The sequence below is a fragment of the Papio anubis genome, chromosome 1 (assembly GCF_008728515.1).
Source record: "Papio anubis isolate 15944 chromosome 1, Panubis1.0, whole genome shotgun sequence".
Taxonomy (NCBI): domain Eukaryota; kingdom Metazoa; phylum Chordata; class Mammalia; order Primates; family Cercopithecidae; genus Papio; species Papio anubis.
This window is the reverse complement of record NC_044976.1, coordinates 120,170,588-120,190,661: the sequence shown is the minus strand read 5'-3', so window position 1 is coordinate 120,190,661 and position 20,074 is coordinate 120,170,588. Positions and strand designations below refer to the sequence as shown.

Sequence of the window (20,074 nt, the reverse complement as noted above, 5' to 3'; positions counted from 1 at the left end):
TTGAGTGCTATAAACTTTCCTCTTAACACTGCTTTTGCTGTATTCCAGAGTTTTTGGCACATTGTGTCTCTACTTTCATTTGTTTCAATTTTTTTATTTCTGCCTTAATTTTATTGTTTACCCAAAAATGATTCTGTTGTTTAGTTTCCATGTATTTGTGTGGTTTTGAGAGTTCCTCTTGGCATTGATTTCTGCTTTTATTTGCTGTTGTCTGAGAAGATACTTGATATAATTTCATTTAAAAAAATTTATTGAGACTTGCTTTATGACTGAGTATGTGGTCAATCTTAGAGAATGTTCTGTGTACAGAAGAGAAGAATGTATATTCTGTGGTTGTTGGGTAGAGTATTCTATAGACATCTATTAAATTCATTTGGTCAAGAGTCCAATTTAAGTCCAAAGTTTCTTTATTAGGTTTCTGCCTCAGTGATCTGTCTAGTGCTGTCAGTGGGATGTTGAAGTCCTCCACTATTATAGTATGGCTATTTCTTTGCTTAGGTCTAGTAGTATTTGTTTTATAAATTTGGGTGCTTCAGTGTTAGGTGCATATATATTTAGGATAGTTAAATCTTTTTGTTGAATTGAATGCTTTCTGATTACATAATGCCCTTCCTTGTCTTTTTTTTTTTTTTTTTTTTAACCGTTGTTGGTTTAGTCTGTTTTACTTGATACAAGAATAGCAACTCCTGATCTTTTTTGTTTTCCATTTGCATAAGAGATCTCTCTCTATCCCTTTACTTTGAGCCTCTGGGCGCTATGACATGTAAGATAGATCTCTCTTAAAGGCCACAGAAAGTTTGATTTTTTTTTTTCCCAATTTGCCACCTTATGCCTTTTTTTTTTTTTTTTTTAAATGGAGTCTCACTCTGTCACCCAGGCTGAGTTTAGTGGTGCGATCTTGGCTCACTGCAGCCTCTGCTTCCTGGGTTCAAGTGGTTCTCCTGCCTCAGCTTCCCGAGTAGCTGGCGTTACAGGCACCCACCACCACGCCCAGCTAATTTTTGTATTTTAGTGGAGATGAAGTTTCACCATGTTGGCCAGGCTCGTTTCGAACTCCTGACCTCAAGTGATCTGCCTGCCTTGGCCTCCCAGAGTGCTGGGATTACAAATGTGAGCCGTCATGCCTGGACTACTCTATGCCCATTAAGTGGAGCTTTTAGGCCATTTACATTCAAGGTTAATATTCATGTGTGAGGTGTTATTTTTGTCATAGTGTTAAGCTAGTTGCTTTGTAGACCCAATTATGTACTGCTTTATAGGGTCTATGAGCTTTGTAATTACATGTGCTTTTATGGTAGCAAGTACCATCCATGTTTAGAACGCCTTTGGACATTTGTTTAGAGCCTGCCTGGTGTTAATGAATTCCCTTAGCATTTCTCTGTCTGGGAAAAACTATTTCTCCTTCATTTATGAAGCTTAGTTTGGCAGAGTATGAAACTTTGACGAGCACTTTTTTTTTTCTTTTAGGTGGCTAAAAATAGGCCCCAGTCTCTTCTGACTTGTAAGATTTCGGTTGAGAAGTTTGCTGTTAGTCTGATGGGATTTCCTTTAGAGATAATTTGGTCCTTTTCTTCAGCTGCCTTTAAGATTTTTTCTTTCACGTTGATCTTGGAAAGTCTGATGACTGTATGCTTTGCAATGGTTATCTTGTGTAGTATCTTGCAGAAGTTGTCCGAATTTCTTGTATCTGAATATCAATCTCTCTAGTAAGACTAGGAAAATTCTTTCCTGAATTATTCCTTCAAATATGTTTTTCAGGTTGCTTACTTTTTCTTCTTCTCTCTCCAGAATGCCAATAAGTCATAGGCTTGATCGCTTTACATAACCTCATAATTCTCAAAAGCTTTGTTCATTTTTAAAAATTATTTTTTCTTTATTTTTGTCTGACTAGGTGAATTTGAAAGACCAACCTTCAAGCTCTGAAATTCATTCTTCTGCTTGTGTGGTCTATTGTTAAAGCTTTCAATGTGTTTTGAAATTCCTTTAGTGAATTTTCAATTATAGAAGTTGTATTTGTTTGTTTCTTAATATAGTTTTCTTGTCTTTCATATTCTGCATTGTTTTTCTGGTTTCTTTGCATTGGACTTCAACTTTTTCTTGGATCTCATTGAGTTTCCTTGCAATACGTATTTGGAATTCTTATCTGTCATTTCCGACATTTCACTCTGGCTAGGATCCCTTGCTAGGAACTAGTACAATCCTTTGGAAGTGTGTAAATACTCCGGGTACACTGGAGTTCTTGCACTGATTTCTTCTCATCTGAGGAAGCTGTTGCTTCTTATTTTTGAATTTGGTATTGTTTGGATGAGGATTTTTAATTTTTTTATTCTTTTTTTTTTCTTGATGGTATGACTGTGATATGTGTTGTGTATGATTGTTTGGCTTCATTTCTGGGTGCTTTCGGGGGGCCCTATCTCTGTATGTGTTTCTTGGTTGTAGGTAGCTTCTGAGCAGTAGCTTTCTCAGATGCTGCTTGTTGTAGTGATGTACTGGAAGTAAAAGCTAACACACTAACCCCTGTTGGGGGCTGAGGGTAGGGAATTCTCAGGAAGCTTATCTCATGGACTAACACTAAGCCCTTCGGGTAGCAGGGTTTTTTTATTCAGTGGTCCAGTTTAGGATGCAGTCCAGTAGATGCTGCTTAAGAGTAAGGGTGGGTAGGTAGGCTGGTGTCCAGTGGAAAAACCTGCCCTGACAGGATGGTGCAAGAGATCATGTTGGGGTGTGCTGAGGCTTCAGGGGAAGGGGCAGAGGTGCACTAGCTCCTCCTCCTGAGTAGGCAAGAATGTGATCTGCTTCCCTATCATGCCCCTGTCACAGAGCTCATAACCTTCATTTTATAAAGACTTTGTCCTTTGGTTCCTGGCTGTGGTGCAGCTGAAGTCTATGGATATGCCACTCTGACAGCTACCACTAAAATGGGGTTTAGGGCAGAGCCTCTTCCCCGAGTCCAGGGCAGGCAACTCCATGATCTGTCCTCCATTGCCAGGGCACTGCAGCTTTGTATAGGGAGGGAGAATTGGGCCCGTCCTTCCTGAAAGCTGAAGCAGCACAGGCTCACTTTCAGCCTGGGTGGTGCCACCATGAATAACATAAATAGTGTTCTGTCCTAGTGCACACTCACTGGGTCCTAGAGAAAAGAACCACTGCTACGTCTGCAGCCATACAGGGGATAGGGGAGAGATGATCCCTGCTTTTCCACGCCCGTTCCTGGATGTCAATGCTGCCCCCTTCTGCGATTGGTGCCATGCCAGTGTTTTCTTTGTCCCTTGGAGGGCTTTGGGAGAGTGAGCAAACAACTGTTCTGATAAACGCAATTTAACCCGCGACCCTTGACTCGCTCAGGTCGTGAGGTTGGGCCGCCTTTGCGCTTTGCCTTTGAATCTGCCCTTCTTCTGGGTTTGTTCTCTCGAGCCAGGGGAAGGACTGGGTCCGCTCTCTTTGGCTCCTCTTGCCTTATCAGAAACCTCACACTCCGTCCTTTTCCAGAGAAGCTTCAGAGAGTGCTTTGCTGGGTTTGCTGGCGTCCGGCAGGGTGCAAGTATGTGGGGATGCGCGCTGTGAGTCTGTGTTTCCTCCGCTATGACGGCTCTTCCCGCTCCTGTAGGAAAAGGCAATGCCCCTTTTGTCTTGTCCATGTGGGACTCCAAAGAGTCCAGACGCGACAGAAAGGCGGCGAATCCTCTCAGAGTGGGCAGGGGAGGAGATAGAATATGGGAATGGGGCGGTAGAGGGGTGGGATTTCATGAAATTTCCTGATTTAAGGCTATCATGAAGTAGGCCTCTTTGGGAGCTCGGCTCTCCAGTCGCTGGTGAGGGTAACATCCCATCAGCCTCTGGTGAGGTTCAGTCGCGTCCCCCGACTGCATTTGGAGCCAAAGGCAGAACGAGGCCGGCACTGCGGCCTGGCGTCCAGTGACCTAGCGATCTGCATATTCCTCAGGGTGGAAGCACTTGGACTTCAGATGTGAAGGCAATGCGGTCACTACTGCAGTAAGAAAAGCAACTAGGGGAAATGGCACCTTCTCCAAACTTTTTTTGAGACACTCTCGCTCTGTCGTCCAGGCTGGAGTGCAGTGGCGCGATCTTGGATTTGTAAACTATAGTAGAAATGGCTGATCTAAGATTTTCATGATTATATTTTGCCTCTTTTTGCAAGCGTGTGGTTTCCGTAGTGTAGTGGTTATCACGTTCGCCTCACACGCGAAAGGTCCCCGGTTCGAAACCGGGCGGAAACAGGTCTCCTTTTAACTTTAAATTTAGTGAGTTTACTCAAGGTTGAAAAACAGAAAAGTTGTTGAACCTGTGACCTACATTTTAGACCTCATCAATCTAGACAGATTGTCGACCAGGCTACAATTTCCACTGGTCTGCCAGTAAGAGTACGTCACAGCAGGCCTGCTTAATGTTAGCTTTGGTTCCAGAAATTCCTTAGGGTTCTTTTCATTCTCTTCTATCACCTGAATTTTCACAGGCTGACACTGAAAGTGGATGACATCTTAGCGCATTTCCTAAGGGTCCCGCTTGGCTTCGCTTTACTCTGATCCAGTTGCAGATCTGGCTGATTTGAGAGACAACAAAACAAAACATTTTTAAAAAAGGTTCTAAATCTGCATCTGGAACTCGTAGAGTCAATATTCCAAAATCACACGAATTATGTATATACATTTGCATGCATACCCCTTCCCCAAATAATCCTCAGCAAACCGGTAAGTGTCCAAACTACTCTCCGGAGGCTTAGGTAATCAACAATTTAGTAAATATAATTCCTAATGTGTAGTGTACACATCCTGTATTGCCCACCCTTCTCTATTGCTTTGTCCCCAAGCGCCCTCAATTTTGCCTAAATGGGTTCCAGGTCATAGGCACCGACTCTCGCTTTGCCTTCTGGCCTCGAGGCAGTGCGCTTCAGCACCATTGCGCCAGGTGAGGCTGCTGAGAACAGCTAAGTGGCCAGCACTAGTGCAGTTGGAGGCCAAGGCCCAGAATCTTCAGGAGTCTGCCCTTTACCCAGGCGAAAAGCCCAAGGGCTCTCCTCACAGCTTCCCAACATCCCTCTACAGATTTTTTAAAATATTAGATTTATTAACCTGTAGAGGTGGAGAGAATCAAAGAAATCACAAGATATCTCTGAGGGAAAAAGGAGAGCACCAGGAGTACATCACTTAAGAGTATTGAATCAGCAAGCCAAGGATAGGAAAATGGAATGGATAGGATGACTGCAGGGGATTGTACTGAGGTGGATGCTAACCACTATTTACTGTTAATAGGTTGAGCCAGGCCGGGCGCGTTGGTTCAAGCCTGTAATCCCAGCACTTTGGGAGGCCGAGACGGGTGGATCACGAGGTCAGGAGATCGAGACCATCCTGGCTAACACGGTGAAACCCCGTCTCTACTAAAAACACAAAAAACTAGCCGGGCGAGGTGGCGGGCGCCTGTAGTCCCAGCTACTCGGGAGGCTGAGGCAGGAGAATGGCGTGAACCCGGGAGGCGGAGCTTGCAGTGAGCCGAGATCCGGCCACTGCACTCCAGCCTGGGCAACAGAGCGAGACTCCGTCTCAAAAAAAAAAAAAAAAAAAAAAATAGGTTGAGCCAAGCACACTAATGGGGACATAACCGAAATACTTAATAGGGCACTCTTTTGCCCACCATGTGTTTTATAGTATAATTGCTAAATGATGTATTACCCTACTGGTTCTATGAAGCTTCCAGAGCCAAGGAGCCAGAGCATGGGAGCATAAAAATCCTGTCAACTGAAGCCTTGGGCTCTGCACTGCTAAGGCTGGCCCAGAGGCTGGATTGCAAATGCAGGTGCTAGTGTAATGGAATGGATGTTTGTGTTCCCTTCAAATTATATATTGAAGCCTTAACTCCCAACGTGAAAGTATTTTGGAGGTAGGGCCTTTGGGAAGTAATCAGGCTTAGATGAGGTCATGACCATAGGATCTCCATGATGAGATCAGTGTCATTATAAGAAACAGAAGAAAGATCAAAGTGCTCTCTCTCTCTCCACCATGCAAGGACAGAAGGAGAAGGTAGCAGTCTGCAAGCCAGGGAGAGAGCCCTCACCAGGGAACCAAATCAGCTGGCAGTTTGATCTTGGACTTCTCAGCCTCTCAAACTGTGAGAAAGAAATTCCTCATGTTTAAGCCATCCAGTCTGTGGTATTTTGTTATGGAAGCCTTAGTTAAGATAGCTGGTTCACCGGGGAATCCACTGGCATGAACCTGTGAAAAGTTTATGACACGTCAAGTAGTTTGCTGCTCCTGGATTTGAGTATTGGCAAGAACTATTAGAGTGATGAGCACAGAGGGAAGAAGGGTACAGAGAATAAGGTATTCATCATTGTATCGTTGTACTGAAGAAATAAAGGGACATTACATGGTTTTAGGCTGAAGTTATGTGCAGATTTCAGCTGTGGAAGAGTCACTTAGCATACAGTGTGGCAAGTGAGTGGTGCGTACTACACTGGCTGTAGGGAGTCCAGTTTTGTTTGTTTGTTTTTGTTTTTGTTTTTTGAGACGGAGTCTTGCTCTTTCACTCAGGCTGGAGTGCAATGGTGTGATCTCGGTTCACTGCAACCTTCGCCTCCCAGGTTCAGGTAATTCTCCTGCCTCAGCCTTCCAAGTAGCTGGGAATACAGGCGGGTGCCCCCACGCCCAGCTAATTTTTTTTTTTTTTTTTTTTTTTTGTAGTTTTAGTAGAGACAGGGTTTCACCGTGTTAGTCAGAATGGTCTCAATCTCCTGACCTCATGATCTGCCTGCCTTGGCCTCCCAAAGTTCTGGGGTTACAGGCATGAGCCACCGCACCTGGCCAGGAGTCCAGTTTTTTTTGTCTGCTTATGTTAATGGACGCAAGAGCTGATAGATGGAAAAGTGTGGTAATAAAGTGGCAGTAAGCTTGTGGAGTATCCAATAAACCTAAACACTATTTTTTTGAATTGAACTGAAATTGTTGTGTTGTGAAAACGAGAGTTTATCCAAAGAAAGATCTGGCTTGGCAAATAGGATGGATGGTGGCGAGGATAAGTGTGCTAGGCAGGGCTAGAAACAGGTTTTAGTGATCACTGAAACACCCAGGACAGTGCACTACTCTTTGGGAGATGCTGTACTTGGGTCTGATCACTGGGTTTTGAGATAGAGGATGGTACATGATGCTGACAGGGAACTCACTGGTGTGTTGAGTTTTAGCATCTGTGACTCTGAGATGCATATGAGGCCTTTATAAATTTAGAATTTGAGAGTAGAAAGTACAGGTTTGTATTTTAGAAGGAGATTTGGCAATAAATGTAGCTCTGGTTGATACAGATAATATGTGAAGGTTTGTTGGCCAGAGCTGATGTGTGTCTTGGGTGTTGGGCAAAGAACAGAGAACGGTCAAAGCTCTTCCAGGTCAATGTGAAGGGTGATTTCCTTGTTGGGCTCAAGTTTATGACTCAGCCTAGACCTAGCTTGACCTCTCAGCTAGAGAAGAAGCATGATTCCATGTCACACACAGCTTCTGTCTTTGAAAAAGTCATAATGACTCCCAGACCCAACATGTGGGGCAAACTCTGGATTTTTCTCTTCAGTTTACTCTCTCCAGGGAAAATTGAGGAAAGAAATCTCTCTACTATTTGAACTTCATCAAAAGACTAATATGTTAATATTTTGACCGTCAATATTTCCTTAAACTAGTCTACTCCTTACATAGCTAATACATCAAAGCATGTTAACTTAGGAAATTGGATTCTCCATAACAGTGAAATATTGACTGCAAGCATTATTAATCTTTTTATATCACATTTCCTTCAAGTGCTTTATACATCTTCAAGCAGACAAATAACAGTATTATAATGATCACAAGACCGATCATTACTCTTCTGCCAAAAAAACAGCGACAAAAGACTAACTCAGTATACCAAACCTTTGTTTCTTCATTATCTCTACCTTGATTCTGTCCTTTTATTTCCTCTTTCCTCTAATTCTAATTTTGCTTCTGCTTCTTATTTCCTCTCTGAATTAGAACTTTACTTACCTAAACTACCAGTTAGGTTACCTTCTCAGAACCACTAAGGCAGCAGTTTGAGGTTGACAGTTGAAGATTTAGGATTAGAGAAAAGAAACATGAATGAATTTCTGATGTTTTATTATAGGGGTTTGTAATGCAGGTAGAAAGACCTTTTTCAGAGTTAAGAGTTTGATCTGACAAATGAGCTATTTTGATATTTATGACTTTGTCTAGTAAAAGTTTCCTGTAAAAACATTTGCTTTGGATGTCTTTGTTAGCTTTTAGTCGACACTTGAAAAAGCCGCTTGCAAGTTTCTAAGTCTTCCTGGATACTCTTTTCAGCTGTCTTCCAGGAAGCTGGTACAGGGAGACATTGGTGATTCAGTGGTAGAATTCTCACCTCCTACAGGAAGCTGGTACAGGAAGGCATTGGTGGTTCAGTGGTAGAATTCTCGCCTCCCACGCGGGAGACCCGGGTTCGATTCCCGGCCAATGCAAGAGGTTTTTGTTCTTCTCCACAGTTCTTTACCCTGAAGATCCCAGGAGAGGAGCTGCAGGCGGGGTAGTCACGTCAGAGGTCCAACAGGCCTCCATGGCCCAAAGAAAGGGGAGGTGTGTGGGGAGGAATCTGTGTAGAGATGAGGGGAGCAGCGGAGGCTGCTCCTTACGCGGGGGTGGCCAGTGGACCCTCCGGGCTGTACCCCAGACACTGTGAACCGAATTTGCTAAAATCGTCAGCCACCTTGGCCCCGGCGTGTTTTGTGGGCCTATCGGTGTTCCGCGAGGGATTCCCTGTGTCTGGCAATGTGCGTCAACAGGTGTTGGCCTGAAATTTGGCCGGATACGGTGGCTCACACCTGTAATCCCAGAACTTTGTGAGGCCGAGGCGGATGGATAGCTTCAGGACAAGAGTTCAAGACCAGCCTGGCTAACATGGTGAAATCCCGTCTCTACTAAAAATACAAAAATTAGCCGATTGTGGTGGCATGCACCTGCTATTCCAGCTACTTGGGAGGCTGACGCAGAAGAATCGCTTGAACCCAGGAGGCGGAGGTTGCAGTGAGCCACTGCACTCCAGCGAGTCCGTCAAAAAAAAAAAAAAAAAAAAAAAAAAAAGGAGTGAAAGAAGGCAGAGGTGTTGATGGGACAATGAGACTTCCCAGGAGGCTTGGTGTAGAGGCAGGGGCCGGATCCTGAGAGATGAGATTTTTTTTTTTAATTATGTAGCAGAATAGGGAGAGAGAAACAGAGAAGCGCATGAAAGAGAGAAAAGCACGAAAATCTCCAGATGTTCAAGAATAAAGCAGAGAAAGTAGTATGAGTGTTTTTACATAAAAAGGATAAGAAGTACAATGGTTGTCAGCAGGCCTTGTGGTCGTGTAGTGGTTAATACCTGTAGTTGTGGTTCCCACAACCTGGGTTCAAATCTGAGTCACAGCAATGTTTTCTATCTTGCGATTGTAGCTAATAGACTTGTCATTTGCTTTGCCTTTAATCCTAGCAGCCTCCAGAGAGCAGAGTAAACCACTGGCCTGGAAGGGCTCCAGCTTCTGGAGTTTAGCCCACTGTGCATAAACTAGGGGGCGGCCTGACCACAAGGAAAACTTGGACATGCCCTTTGTCTCACAATTGAGCAGAAAAAATTCCCATAGGTGAAGATGCCACCTCTCAAGAGCCCTTTGTCTGTAGCTTCCACTGATGAAATAATGTGGTTATAGTATTTTCTGGTAGAGAAAACAGCTGTATCAGTGAGATTTTTAAAAACACAAAACGAGAACGAGCTTTTAATGAGTTTACAATAAAATCTAAACTACTTGTCATGATCTACACCGGCTTGCCTCCATTCCGCATCCACTAATTTTTATGAGAACAGTAAATTACTACTATTATTATTATTTTTGAGATGTAGTCTTGTTCTGTCACCCGGGCTGGAGTGCCACGGCTCAATCTCGGCTCACTGCAACCTCCGTCTCCCGGGTTCAAGCAATGCGAACAGTAAATAAACTACAGTTCACATAAAGTGCACAAATTTTTAGTGCAATTTGTTTAATTTTGATAAATGTAATCACCACCCAGCTCAAGTTTTAGAAAATTGCCATCATCTGAGAAAGGCCTGTTAGAGCCCCTTTCCAGGCAATTCCCACCCTGTGTCCTCTTTGTTAATCGCCATTCTGATGTCTATTCCCATAGGTTACAATTGCCTGTTCTTAAAGTTCTCATGAGTAAATGGACATATCTTTTGTGTCTGGCCTTTTTTCTGCAGTTATGTTCATTATACTCATGAGATACATCCACGTAGTTTCATGGATCACTTCTCAATTGTGGTGTTACTGAATTCTTGTGATGAATATTCTTGTAACAGTCTTTTTGTGCACTTGAGATTCATGGAAGTACTTCAGTTGCTGGGTCATGACCTGAGTATAAGTTTAACATTAGTACAAATTGCCAGTCTTCTAGAATGTTTTTTCACCAGCAGTGACAGTTGAAGTGGCACCAAATTCTTGTCAGCATTTGATGTACTAACTTTGTTAAATATAGCTGTGCTCTCAGACCACTCTGATCAACATGGTGACACCCCGTCTCTACTAAAAATACAAAAATTAGCCGGGCATGGTGGCATGCACCTGTAGTCCCAGCTACTCAGGAGGGGGAGGTTGCAGAGAGCCAAGATCGCACCGTTGCACTCCAGCTTGGGTGACAGAGTGAGAGCCTGTCTCAGAAAAAAATAATAATAATAAAATAAAGTACCCATACACTGGTAAGTGGTTAGTGGTGTCTCCGTGTGGAATTAATTTGTACTTGCCTAACGAACAATACTATGAAGCATATTTTCTTATGGCTTCCAGCATATAAGAAATTTTCCTTTGCAAAGGCCTATTAGAATATTTTGCCTGATTTTATTTGGCTTAGCTCTATGTTACTGATTTATGAAATTTCTTTTATATATTCAGGAATTCAGTCATTTTTCAAATAAATATATTGCAAAGAACTTTTCCCAGTCAGTGACTTGACTGACAACTGAAAGCTGTCAAGTGAAAAATCACACAATTTATAAATTTAGAAAGGAGATTTTATTTCTTATAAAGGGTTACAGCCTGCAAGGCGGCCATTCTGCCAGACTGGGAGGTATACCCTCCTGCTGAAACCTGAAAAATAGGTTTCCAGGGAGGGGAGGGGAGAATAGGGATTTATGTTGATCTGGTTGGCCACATATACATATTCAACAGGGAATAGGAGGAGCTCTGAATATTCATGAAGGGATCCTGCTGCATGCGTGCTGAGTAAACATGCCTGTCACATGCAACCCATGTTCACTTTGGGGTGGAGACAACATTTAAATACATTATAGTTAGGCCTTATGCTTCAAAAGGTGAAGCAGAGACACAAAGGCAATCAAGTGCACAGCCTCTGTAAACTGTCCAGAACTAGTCCACAGCCAGTGGTCTCTTATCAGGAGAAAGTTACTGAAATCAGTCTCTTGTCCAATCAAAGCTGTAGTTATGGCTTGTGTAGGGAGGGCTCAGTCAGTTTATGGTAATGGGTGAGCTGCAAGTGCTTCAGCATTGCTTATCTCAAGGCCAGTACTTGCTTAGCTAGAGAAAAAAAGAAAGAAGAGAGAAAAAAAAAAAACTGGCAGTTAGAACATAGTTTATTTTTTAAGTTGAGGGATGCATGACTTAACCTTGCCTGGCATGGCCTTAGGTCTTGTTTATAATATAGTATCTTACTATGGTAAGGAGTCTGTTCTGTCAGTCTTATGATCTCTATTTTAACAATAATGCTGATCAGTTACGTCTAAACCACAAAAGGGAGAGAGAATAAGGACAGGTGTCTGACCTTCCAAATACTGATCAGGAACTCAGTATTTAAGACTTCTCTGGGATCTCCTTGGCCAAGATGAGGTCTGTCCAGTTGGTTGGATGGCTTTGGATTTTAATTTTAGTTCTCAAAGCATTTAATTTGATGAAATTTTTTCTTTATTTTTAAAGTCTGTTATGTTCTATAAGAAATCTTTCTACTCAGGATAGTGAATGTATTCTCTTAATTTTATCTCTCTATAAGTTCCACAGTTTTACTTTTAATTTTTAAAATGATGACATCTAAAATTCTACTCCTAACCAAGACATTCTTGGGGGTTACCAAGGACAACTCCAAAAATCTTCCATAAATGGTCAAAGAACTTACTGGGATCCTGGGCTGCAGGGCACAGTGGCTTTAGTGCACCTCTGCTTTTAAGACTATTCAGAAATTGCCTTTGTGAACCCATCGGGCTGTTTAAAAATCAGCAACTTAGGGCTTGCATGCAACATGCAGTTATGCAGCAGCTGTTTTCTGGATCTCATGAATGCCTACATGCATACGTCCCCGGGAATTTTCTAAATTTGATCTCTCATGGTATTTCAAGTGGCTTAGTTGTCTCTTTCTTTTGCCTGCTGCCACACACATACCACCAAACCCTGCACTCCAAGCTTCTCCTTCTGCACCCTGGACTCCCAACCTCCAGTCAGACAATCCACATCTTCCCACAACTGCCTCAGGATCCTCCAGGCCACTGTGCCTCCTGCAGCAACCAGGCCAGGGGATATCTGGATTCCTATTACACTTCTGAGGAAGGTGGTTAGGGGGCGTGGAGGATGTGTGTGGGAGGGGTTGAGGTTGAGGGCAGGAGTATACTGTGGTCTTCTGTCTTCTACCTCATTGGCCCAGGTGCTGCTCTCCCTCCGGTTGTCTGCTTTCAGCCCTGTGTGGGAAATCAGGTCTGTGCCCTGATCTTCCTGACTCTCATTTTGTGAGTAACCTGAACGGATGAGCCATCGCTCTTGCCCCACACATTCTGTCCAAAAAGTGCCCTCCTCTCTACTTGCTCGGGGGCCTACCCACTGAGCTGTGGCACTCAGGCTGGGATGCCACCCAGTACAGAGGCTCTGCAGCCGTGCAGGGGTCTGACTGTTCCACACCAGCAGGATACAGGCCACAGGGCATGCTGTGGTGGAAAAGCATTCAGAGGTGTGGGCTGAAGGCCTCTCTTTCCACAGTCCCTTTGAAGACCTCATGGAAGTAGGCACCCCTTTGAGGAACAAGGTGGCCCAAGACCAAGCTTCACATGAAGGCGCTTGGGTCCCAGTAGGTCCTGTCTGTGTCTTGTATAGCCAACTGCTTCATGCATCTTACCCGGTTTCCCCTCCTCCACTACCCAAGCTCCTCCTCGACCCCCTTGCTCAGCTATCCTTAGGACAGCAAGATCCCCAGCACTTGGAAAAGCCCCAGCTCCAGTGCTTGGGGAGGGAGTTGGGTTCAGGTCGTCTAACCACAGAAGAATACAGAACCTGAGGCAGGAGGGAATCCTTTCCCTTGCTGGGTCTCTTGGCACAGCCCATCCAGGGGTCTGGGTCAGGGTCCAGGTATCCTCTACCCTCCTTGAGGACCTGAGTTTTCAGGCCACCCGGGTTGGTCAGCGTGGAGTCTTTCCCACTGTTCATCTGGGAACTGTAGGAATATCCCATGGGGCCCTCTCTTACTTATTAGAGACACCCGGGAAATACTCCAGCAGAAACTGGGTGCAGTGTACCAGACCACAGTAATAATAATTACAGGATTAGGCTAATCTTTGCCTACCAACAAGTCAAAAAGTATCCTTGAAAATCTTTGCCTACCAACAAGTCACAAAGTATCCTTGAAATGCTTTATATCTTTAACTTTTAAGTTTTGGTCTATAATGCGTCTCAAGTTACTTTTGTGCGTAGAGTGAGGGAGAATAACATCATTGGCCTCCCCTACCTCCATATGAAAGTCCATTAATTGAAACAGTTTGTTTTCTTCTATTGAACTGCTTTCATTGAAAACCCATTTATTGACTGTATAGCTATGGATCAGTTTCAGGTCTCTTAACTCAGTCCGTTTATCTATTTGTCACTCCTGATGCCTTGTCTATAATAGCTTATGGTCAGCCTTAAAGTCAGATAGTACAAGTCTCTGTTCTTTTTCACACATTGCAATCAATTTTGAAATAGGTAATAACTCATAAAACCGTCACACACATCAGGACATGCTGTCACTTCATCCCTTTCTGATATGGTTTGGCTGTGCCCTCACCCAAATCTCAACTTGAATTGTATCTCCCAGAATCCCCATGTGTTGTGGGAGGGACCTAGGAGGAGGTAATTGAATCGTGGGGGTGAGTCTTTCCCGTGCTATTCTCCACATAGTGAATAAGTCTCACTATCTGATGGGTTTATTAGGAGTTTCTGCTTTTGCTTCTTCCTCATTTTCTCTTGCTGCTGCCATGTAAGAAGTGCCTTTTGCCTCCCACTATGATTCTGAGGCATCCCCAGCCATGTGGAAACGTAAGTCCAATTAAACCTCTTTTTCTTCCCAGACTCTGGCATGTTTTTGTCAGCAGCGTGAAAACGGACTAATACACTCTCATTTCAGAGTCGGACACATGCTCTCACTCACTAGACTGGTTGCTGACTTGTGACCGAAGATTCTCTATTGTACCCTCTGGGGACAATACATCTCCAGTTGTCTGCGGGGAGGATGAACATGCAAAAAATCCACAACACTCAGCACAGAGTCTGGATTTAGTCCCATTAGTCTGAATGGGACTAATGCCCTTATAAAAGGGACCCCGGGGAGCTCTCTCGCCCTCTTTCTGCCCCCTGAGGATACAATGAGAAGGTGGCAGTGTACAGCCAGAAAAAAGAAAGTCCCTCACCATAACCCTACCATGTTGGCACCTTGATCTCGGACTTCCAACCTCCAGAACTGTGAGAAATAAATTTCTGTTGTGAATTAGCCACCCAGTTTATGGTACGTTATAGAAACCCGAACTAAGACAGCGATGGAATCCCATGGAGGGTCTCTAATTTGCTAAGCTGGTCATCAGGTGGGATGTTGTAAGTTAGAAACAGGAAGAGCTGACATTTTGTGCATATGAAAGAAGACAGTGGACAGGCCCATTGTCTTCGGCTTTGTCCGCCTCGGCAAACTGGAGACGGAAACTCGATTCACCTTCTCCAGCCACGGGAGGACCGGGAGGACCTCCAGAGGAGGTTAGGTCGACTTCATGGTAACTTTAGATCCTGAAACCTCACAGGATTTTTCTTGTCTTCCCTTTGATCTCTTTTCCGCCTACCCAACAGGACAGGACTCGCCGCCTTTCTTTCGCGTCAGCAAGGGATCCCTTCCGGACAGGACCGAAGTGAGCAGCTGGTTTCCCCTACGCTTCCTTCCGGGCCTGGGCGTCACGAGAGCTCAGGCTGACCTGAGACCTAACTCCCGGCGAGTGGGAACAGCAGGAGCCTGGAAGAGTGCTCGCACCGGGGTGGAGATTGGGCGCTGGGGTTTGCGAACCGCAGTCAAACCCTCTTCCCTGCGCACCGCGCACCTGCCCCCGGGGGTGCTGAAGGAAGTGGCCCATAAAGCTTCTCTGCAACCGAAAGAAGCCTGAAGCTCCAGGAGGGGCGAGAGGAGACTCGTTGAGCGAACCCAGCCCTCTGCCTGGCTGGTCCAGATCAACAGGCTCGGAAGAGGCCGATTTGGAGGACCTAAAGGTTTAGAATCTCATGATGTCAAGATATTAAAGCCTAAATCCTAAGTTCTGACTGTGAGGGGGAGCGAGGGTGTCTTGAGCTGGATCGACCCTTGAGTCTTCACCTGGAGGGTCCTCTGCACAAGTTCAGAGAGCAGGACAACGCCCAGCAATGGTTCCCCACAGGGGGCAACTACACTCTCACACGCCTGTCCCATCCCCGCTGGGACACTAGGCCACGACTGGGGGAAGCGGGAGGGAGAATGTTAACCCCCTGGCATGTATCTAGTCAGCGGAGGCGACGGATGTTGCTAAACACCTTACAATCCACCGCGGGAGGGCCCCTCCCCTCCCCTCCCCCCCCCCCCCCTCCCCTCCCCCACCCCGAAGTAGCAATTCTGCGGAGGTGGAGAAACTCGGTTGTAGATCAATGCCCACGCACTTGCCCGATGGTAAATCACGAGTTGGTGACCAATTGGATTTTGGATCTGAGGAAAAAACTCCAGCGTCAGAGGGAACTCTGGAAGTTTTGCCCGGAGCAAACGGAAGGGTGGCGTTGCCATCGCCTAAAATGGGAAAATGGCAGGTGTCACAGGTTGCAGGGGAAGGTGCGAGACCAGGTGAGGGCCCCGGAGCCTTCCCGGAAAGAGTTTCCCATGCAGCCCGTCTCGGTTTCCGCATCCGTCTGATTCCTTATGATGTTGAGGGTGCCGGGGTCTGGGTCCTTTATGATGCAGAGGGTATCCCCGTCTCACCCCGGGCCCCTCCCCGCTCCCGCCTCCTCCTGGCAACCTGGTGCGCGACTCCAGACCTGGCGACCCGCGACCGTCTCGTCATTCGCTGCCGCCTGGCAAAGGCGCATCTCTAGGCCAGTGGTGAGCTGCGGCCGGGTTGCTGCAACTCGCTCCAGGACTCGGGACTCGTGGCCTTGGTGTCCCTCGCGGAGCCCTGGGTGTGTCGCCTGCAGGCTCTTTGTTTTGAAGAAAGTAGGGAGGGAAAGGCCTTGTGAGACGACTCCAGGAGCAAAGAGCGACTCTTACAAGGCCCACGTCCTCCCAGAGCACAGGGGAACTGTCGCCTCAGACGGAAGAAGGAAGAGAAAGCATCCTCCTGTGTCTCCCTGGTGGTCTAGTGGCTAGGATTCGGCGCTTTCACCGCCGCGGCCCGGGTTCGATTCCCGGTCAGGGAATTGTTTTGCATTGGGCGCACTCCCACAGGAATCTTTCTTTACTACGCTGTCAGCCAGCCTGCTCCAAGGGCCAGATGCAGAACAGTCTCCGCAGCGAGGGGGCAAACTCCAGCGAAGGAGGGCGAGTCCTGGTGGACCAGCTCTCACGTTTATCTCCGTGTCTGTCATCCGCTGAAGAGGTGTTAGAGAGCGCCTGAGCGTCTCGATCAGGTGTACACAGCCGTGCAGAGGTGCCAGCCCCCGTGAAGTTGTACCCAATAAGGCCATCCTCTTTGCCGTCGCCGCCCCGGAGGCACCTATGGGGCTGAGCTGTGAATAACTAAGAGAGAGGCCAAACCAAGTCGTGTTGTTTGTGCGTACCCTGGACATGGGCACGGGCCAGTCAGCTGAGCCTCCTCACCTCCCTTCGCAGCTAACGTGCTCGTTAGGCCGTCAGAAGAGGTGACTGGAGGCGATGCCCGCGAAGTTGGGAGTTGGGTGAGCGGCAGGTGAGGTCCTGGAGGGCGGTGCCGTTTGCTGATTGAGCGGCAGAGGGAGGCGATGTTCCCTGAGCCAACAAAGACAGCAGGTGGAGTAGGCACAAATGGAAAACTGTTGCGGGTGCCCTAAGCGGAAGGCAGGTGTAAAAATCAGCACTAGGACGTGGAAGCGATGGTACCATAGTCAACCCCATTGAGTGTCTGCTGCACTCACCAAGCATCTTTGCGCACGCCCCTTTCCATTCAGTACTCCCAAGAGGGGTTTGGAAAAACCCCGCGTCCACTGTAAGCTCAGGGGAGAGCGGGAGCCAGGGAAGTGAAGTGCACAAACTGGCAGAGGCGGCAGGCAGAACCCTCAGCACAGGCGCGGTGGCTGGGTGGGCTGTGAGCCGCTGCTGAAAGGCGCCCTGGGCCAGGTGTGGGGGTGGAATCGCCCAGGAATCTTTGGCGGAGAGTGGTTTGGAAGAATGGCGAGGGGAGGCAGTGGGGAGGATGGTGACCCTGAGCGTCCGGCCAGGGCGAGGAGGCTGTGCTGTCCCTGCAGGGCATGCGCTCATTCCCACTTACCTGGCAGAGTAGAGACCGTGGTGACGAAGGGGGTTCTCCCAGAGTGAAGGTTCTTCATCGCACTCTAGAGTTGCTGATCCCTGTGATTTCCTCAATGTGGGAAACGGTGTTTGTGCTAGAAGAGGGTTGCCCTCTTTACCTAACATAACGGGGTTCAAGACTGACATCGCCTCACGCCTACCCAAAAACGTTTACGTGGCTTCCTCGTCTCTCTTTTTTTTTCTGTCCTAAAGTCGCCTCATCCTCACATTCCCTCATTTTTTTCTTCCACACTCGAGAGAGTCTCTCTCTCTCATTAAAAGCTCCACCAAATATTTGAAATATCTCAACCAGAAAGACTCCAATAAATACCTTATTTCATTCGTGGAAGCTACAGACCAGCTAGGTTGAGAGTTGCTTGATATTTTCTGCTAAACGGTGAGGCATAGAGCACTTCGAAGGTTTCCCTTTGGGCCTTTGTTTGTGTGCTGTTGGGTTTCCTTCTTTTCCCCAGACAGTATGGCGCTGTGGGGCCAGCGGTAAACCCTACTTTCTGGCTTTCTGGCTGCAGATAAAGGCCGCAACTGGTGCAGGAATGAAAAGCAAACCAAAAGACACACGGGTTCGCCCCAGTGGGCCCAAGATAAAGCCTGACTGTACCAGGATTCGGATTAGAACAGACGTTGCTGCAGGCACAAGGCAGGGTACTAACCACTATAGAATCCCAACTGCCCATCGTTTTGCTTCCCCACCCCTCTTATTTATTTATGCATTTTCTTGAGAGACAGAATTTTGCTTCGTCGCCCAGGCTGGAGGGCACTGGCGCGATCTCGGCTCACTGCTACCTCCGCCTCTCAGGTTCAAGCGATTCTCCTGCCTCAGCCTCCCGAGTAGCTGGGACTACAAACCTGCGCCACCACACCCGGCTAATTTTTGTATTTTTAGTAGAGACGGGCTTTCACCATGTTGGCTGGTCTCGAACTCCTTACTTCAAGTGAGTGATCCACCCACCTCCTCCTCCCAAAGTGTTGGGATTACAGGCGTGAGCCACGGCGCCTGGTCCCCCCAATTTTTTTTTTTTTTTCATGTAAAAACATTTATGCGATTTTTACTTCTTTATTACTGGGCAGCTACAGGTTCTTGTGATTTTCTCTCTCGTATTCTCCTCTCCATTCTGATACATCTCCCATCTTCTCTGCATCCAGTCGGTGCCCTCTGCACGGGCATCCTGGGCTGTCCCTTTGTCTCGTCCTGGTCTCCTCTGTTCACCTTTTCCCTTTTGACTCCCCTGCCTCTTTCCCGCTCCCGCCCCACCGACTCCATCTACTGAAGCCGAGTTGAGTGAGAGGAGAGCAAGCGGAGCAGATGATTGCCTGAAGGCAGCGCAAAAAAACAGAAAGAGCTACCAGGAGAGCCGTCGGGGCGTTCAGCTTCCCTTGGGCCTTACTAGGCTCAGGGTGGGGTCGCAGATCCAGGCATTTCCAGATGCACTGGCTTCTGAAGCAGGCGAGGGTCAACGCAGGGTGAAGGCCATTCGGCCGCTCTTCTGGTTTCAGAGTCACGCAATGCAAGCGTTTCTAACGTGCAACAACACGATTAGTCGACTCAGCCTCTCCAGTTTTCCGAAACTTTGTAGTCTGCACACTTGTCCTGCAGAAAGCGAATGGCAACCCCTAGAGGTTAGTGATTGCTTAATCTATGTTGAGATAAAAACGACCAATCGAGGTTGTCTCTGTGGCGCAATCGGTTAGCGCGTTCGGCTGTTAACCGGAAAGTTGGTGGTTCGAGCCCACCCAGGGACGTGCTTTTAAATGTTGGTAGTTGCGGTCAGGTGCGGTGGCTCACGCTGATTAATCCCAACAGTTTGAGAGGCCGACATAGCGGAAGCCTCGCCTGAGCTCAGAAGTTCAAGACCAGTGAGAAATCCATCTCATTTAAAAAAAAAAAATTGCAGTTGTTTCTCCTCAGGCCTATGACTGTATTTAAAAGTGAGAGACCGTTCCCTTGTGTCTTGTGCATCCCATAAGGACACAAAGCAGAAGGTCCCTCTCGAGCCTCCTAGAAAATAAGATCCCTCCAGAACAAACTAGGTTGTATGTATGGGAACCTGAAAGTATAATGAAGAAAAGAAACTTCAAAAAATCTCTGGCCTTGCTTTCCTGGCCAAAAATTAACCCATCACAGTCTGCCTTCAAGTGGTGTCGTACCTCTTCACATTACTCCTCTCTGCCTTTATGCTATTGTCATGCATTTTACTTTACACGTGTTATAAACCTTACAATCCATCTTTCTTACTTTTATTTAAAGAGTCAGATGTGGTTTTTTATGTTTTTAAGAC

At 46.5% G+C, this 20,074-nt stretch overlaps 2 protein-coding genes, 4 non-coding genes and 1 pseudogene across 6 annotated transcripts; 5 read left to right on the top strand and 2 right to left on the bottom strand.

The window, feature by feature from the left end:
• The first annotated feature begins 4,165 nt into the window (after nucleotides 1–4,165).
• Nucleotides 4,166–4,238, top strand: TRNAV-CAC. The gene has a single exon. It is a non-coding gene; the product is annotated as a tRNA-Val (tRNA).
• A 4,179-nt stretch (nucleotides 4,239–8,417) lies between these two features.
• Nucleotides 8,418–8,488, top strand: TRNAG-CCC. The gene has a single exon. It is a non-coding gene; the product is annotated as a tRNA-Gly (tRNA).
• Nucleotides 8,489–11,596: 3,108 nt separating this feature from the next.
• Nucleotides 11,597–14,211, bottom strand: LOC101005196 (putative protein FAM231AP). Its single transcript, XM_009180039.4, has one exon. It carries the CDS (start codon nucleotides 13,043–13,045, stop codon nucleotides 12,401–12,403), a length of 645 nt encoding a protein of 214 aa, XP_009178303.3. The 5' UTR covers nucleotides 13,046–14,211; the 3' UTR covers nucleotides 11,597–12,400.
• Nucleotides 14,212–14,258: 47 nt separating this feature from the next.
• On the bottom strand, nucleotides 14,259–16,213 carry LOC116270982. The gene is made up of 2 exons (XM_031657076.1): nucleotides 15,965–16,213; nucleotides 14,259–15,538 (listed from the first exon to the last, which is right to left on the bottom strand). Exons 1-2 carry the CDS (start codon nucleotides 16,201–16,203, stop codon nucleotides 15,211–15,213), a joined length of 567 nt encoding a protein of 188 aa, XP_031512936.1. The 5' UTR covers nucleotides 16,204–16,213; the 3' UTR covers nucleotides 14,259–15,210.
• Nucleotides 16,214–16,639: 426 nt separating this feature from the next.
• Nucleotides 16,640–16,711, top strand: TRNAE-UUC. Its single transcript has one exon. It is a non-coding gene; the product is annotated as a tRNA-Glu (tRNA).
• A 1,038-nt stretch (nucleotides 16,712–17,749) lies between these two features.
• Nucleotides 17,750–17,893, top strand: LOC116271852 (annotated as a pseudogene).
• A 1,571-nt stretch (nucleotides 17,894–19,464) lies between these two features.
• On the top strand, nucleotides 19,465–19,538 carry TRNAN-GUU. The gene has a single exon. It is a non-coding gene; the product is annotated as a tRNA-Asn (tRNA).
• Nucleotides 19,539–20,074: the final 536 nt, after the last annotated feature.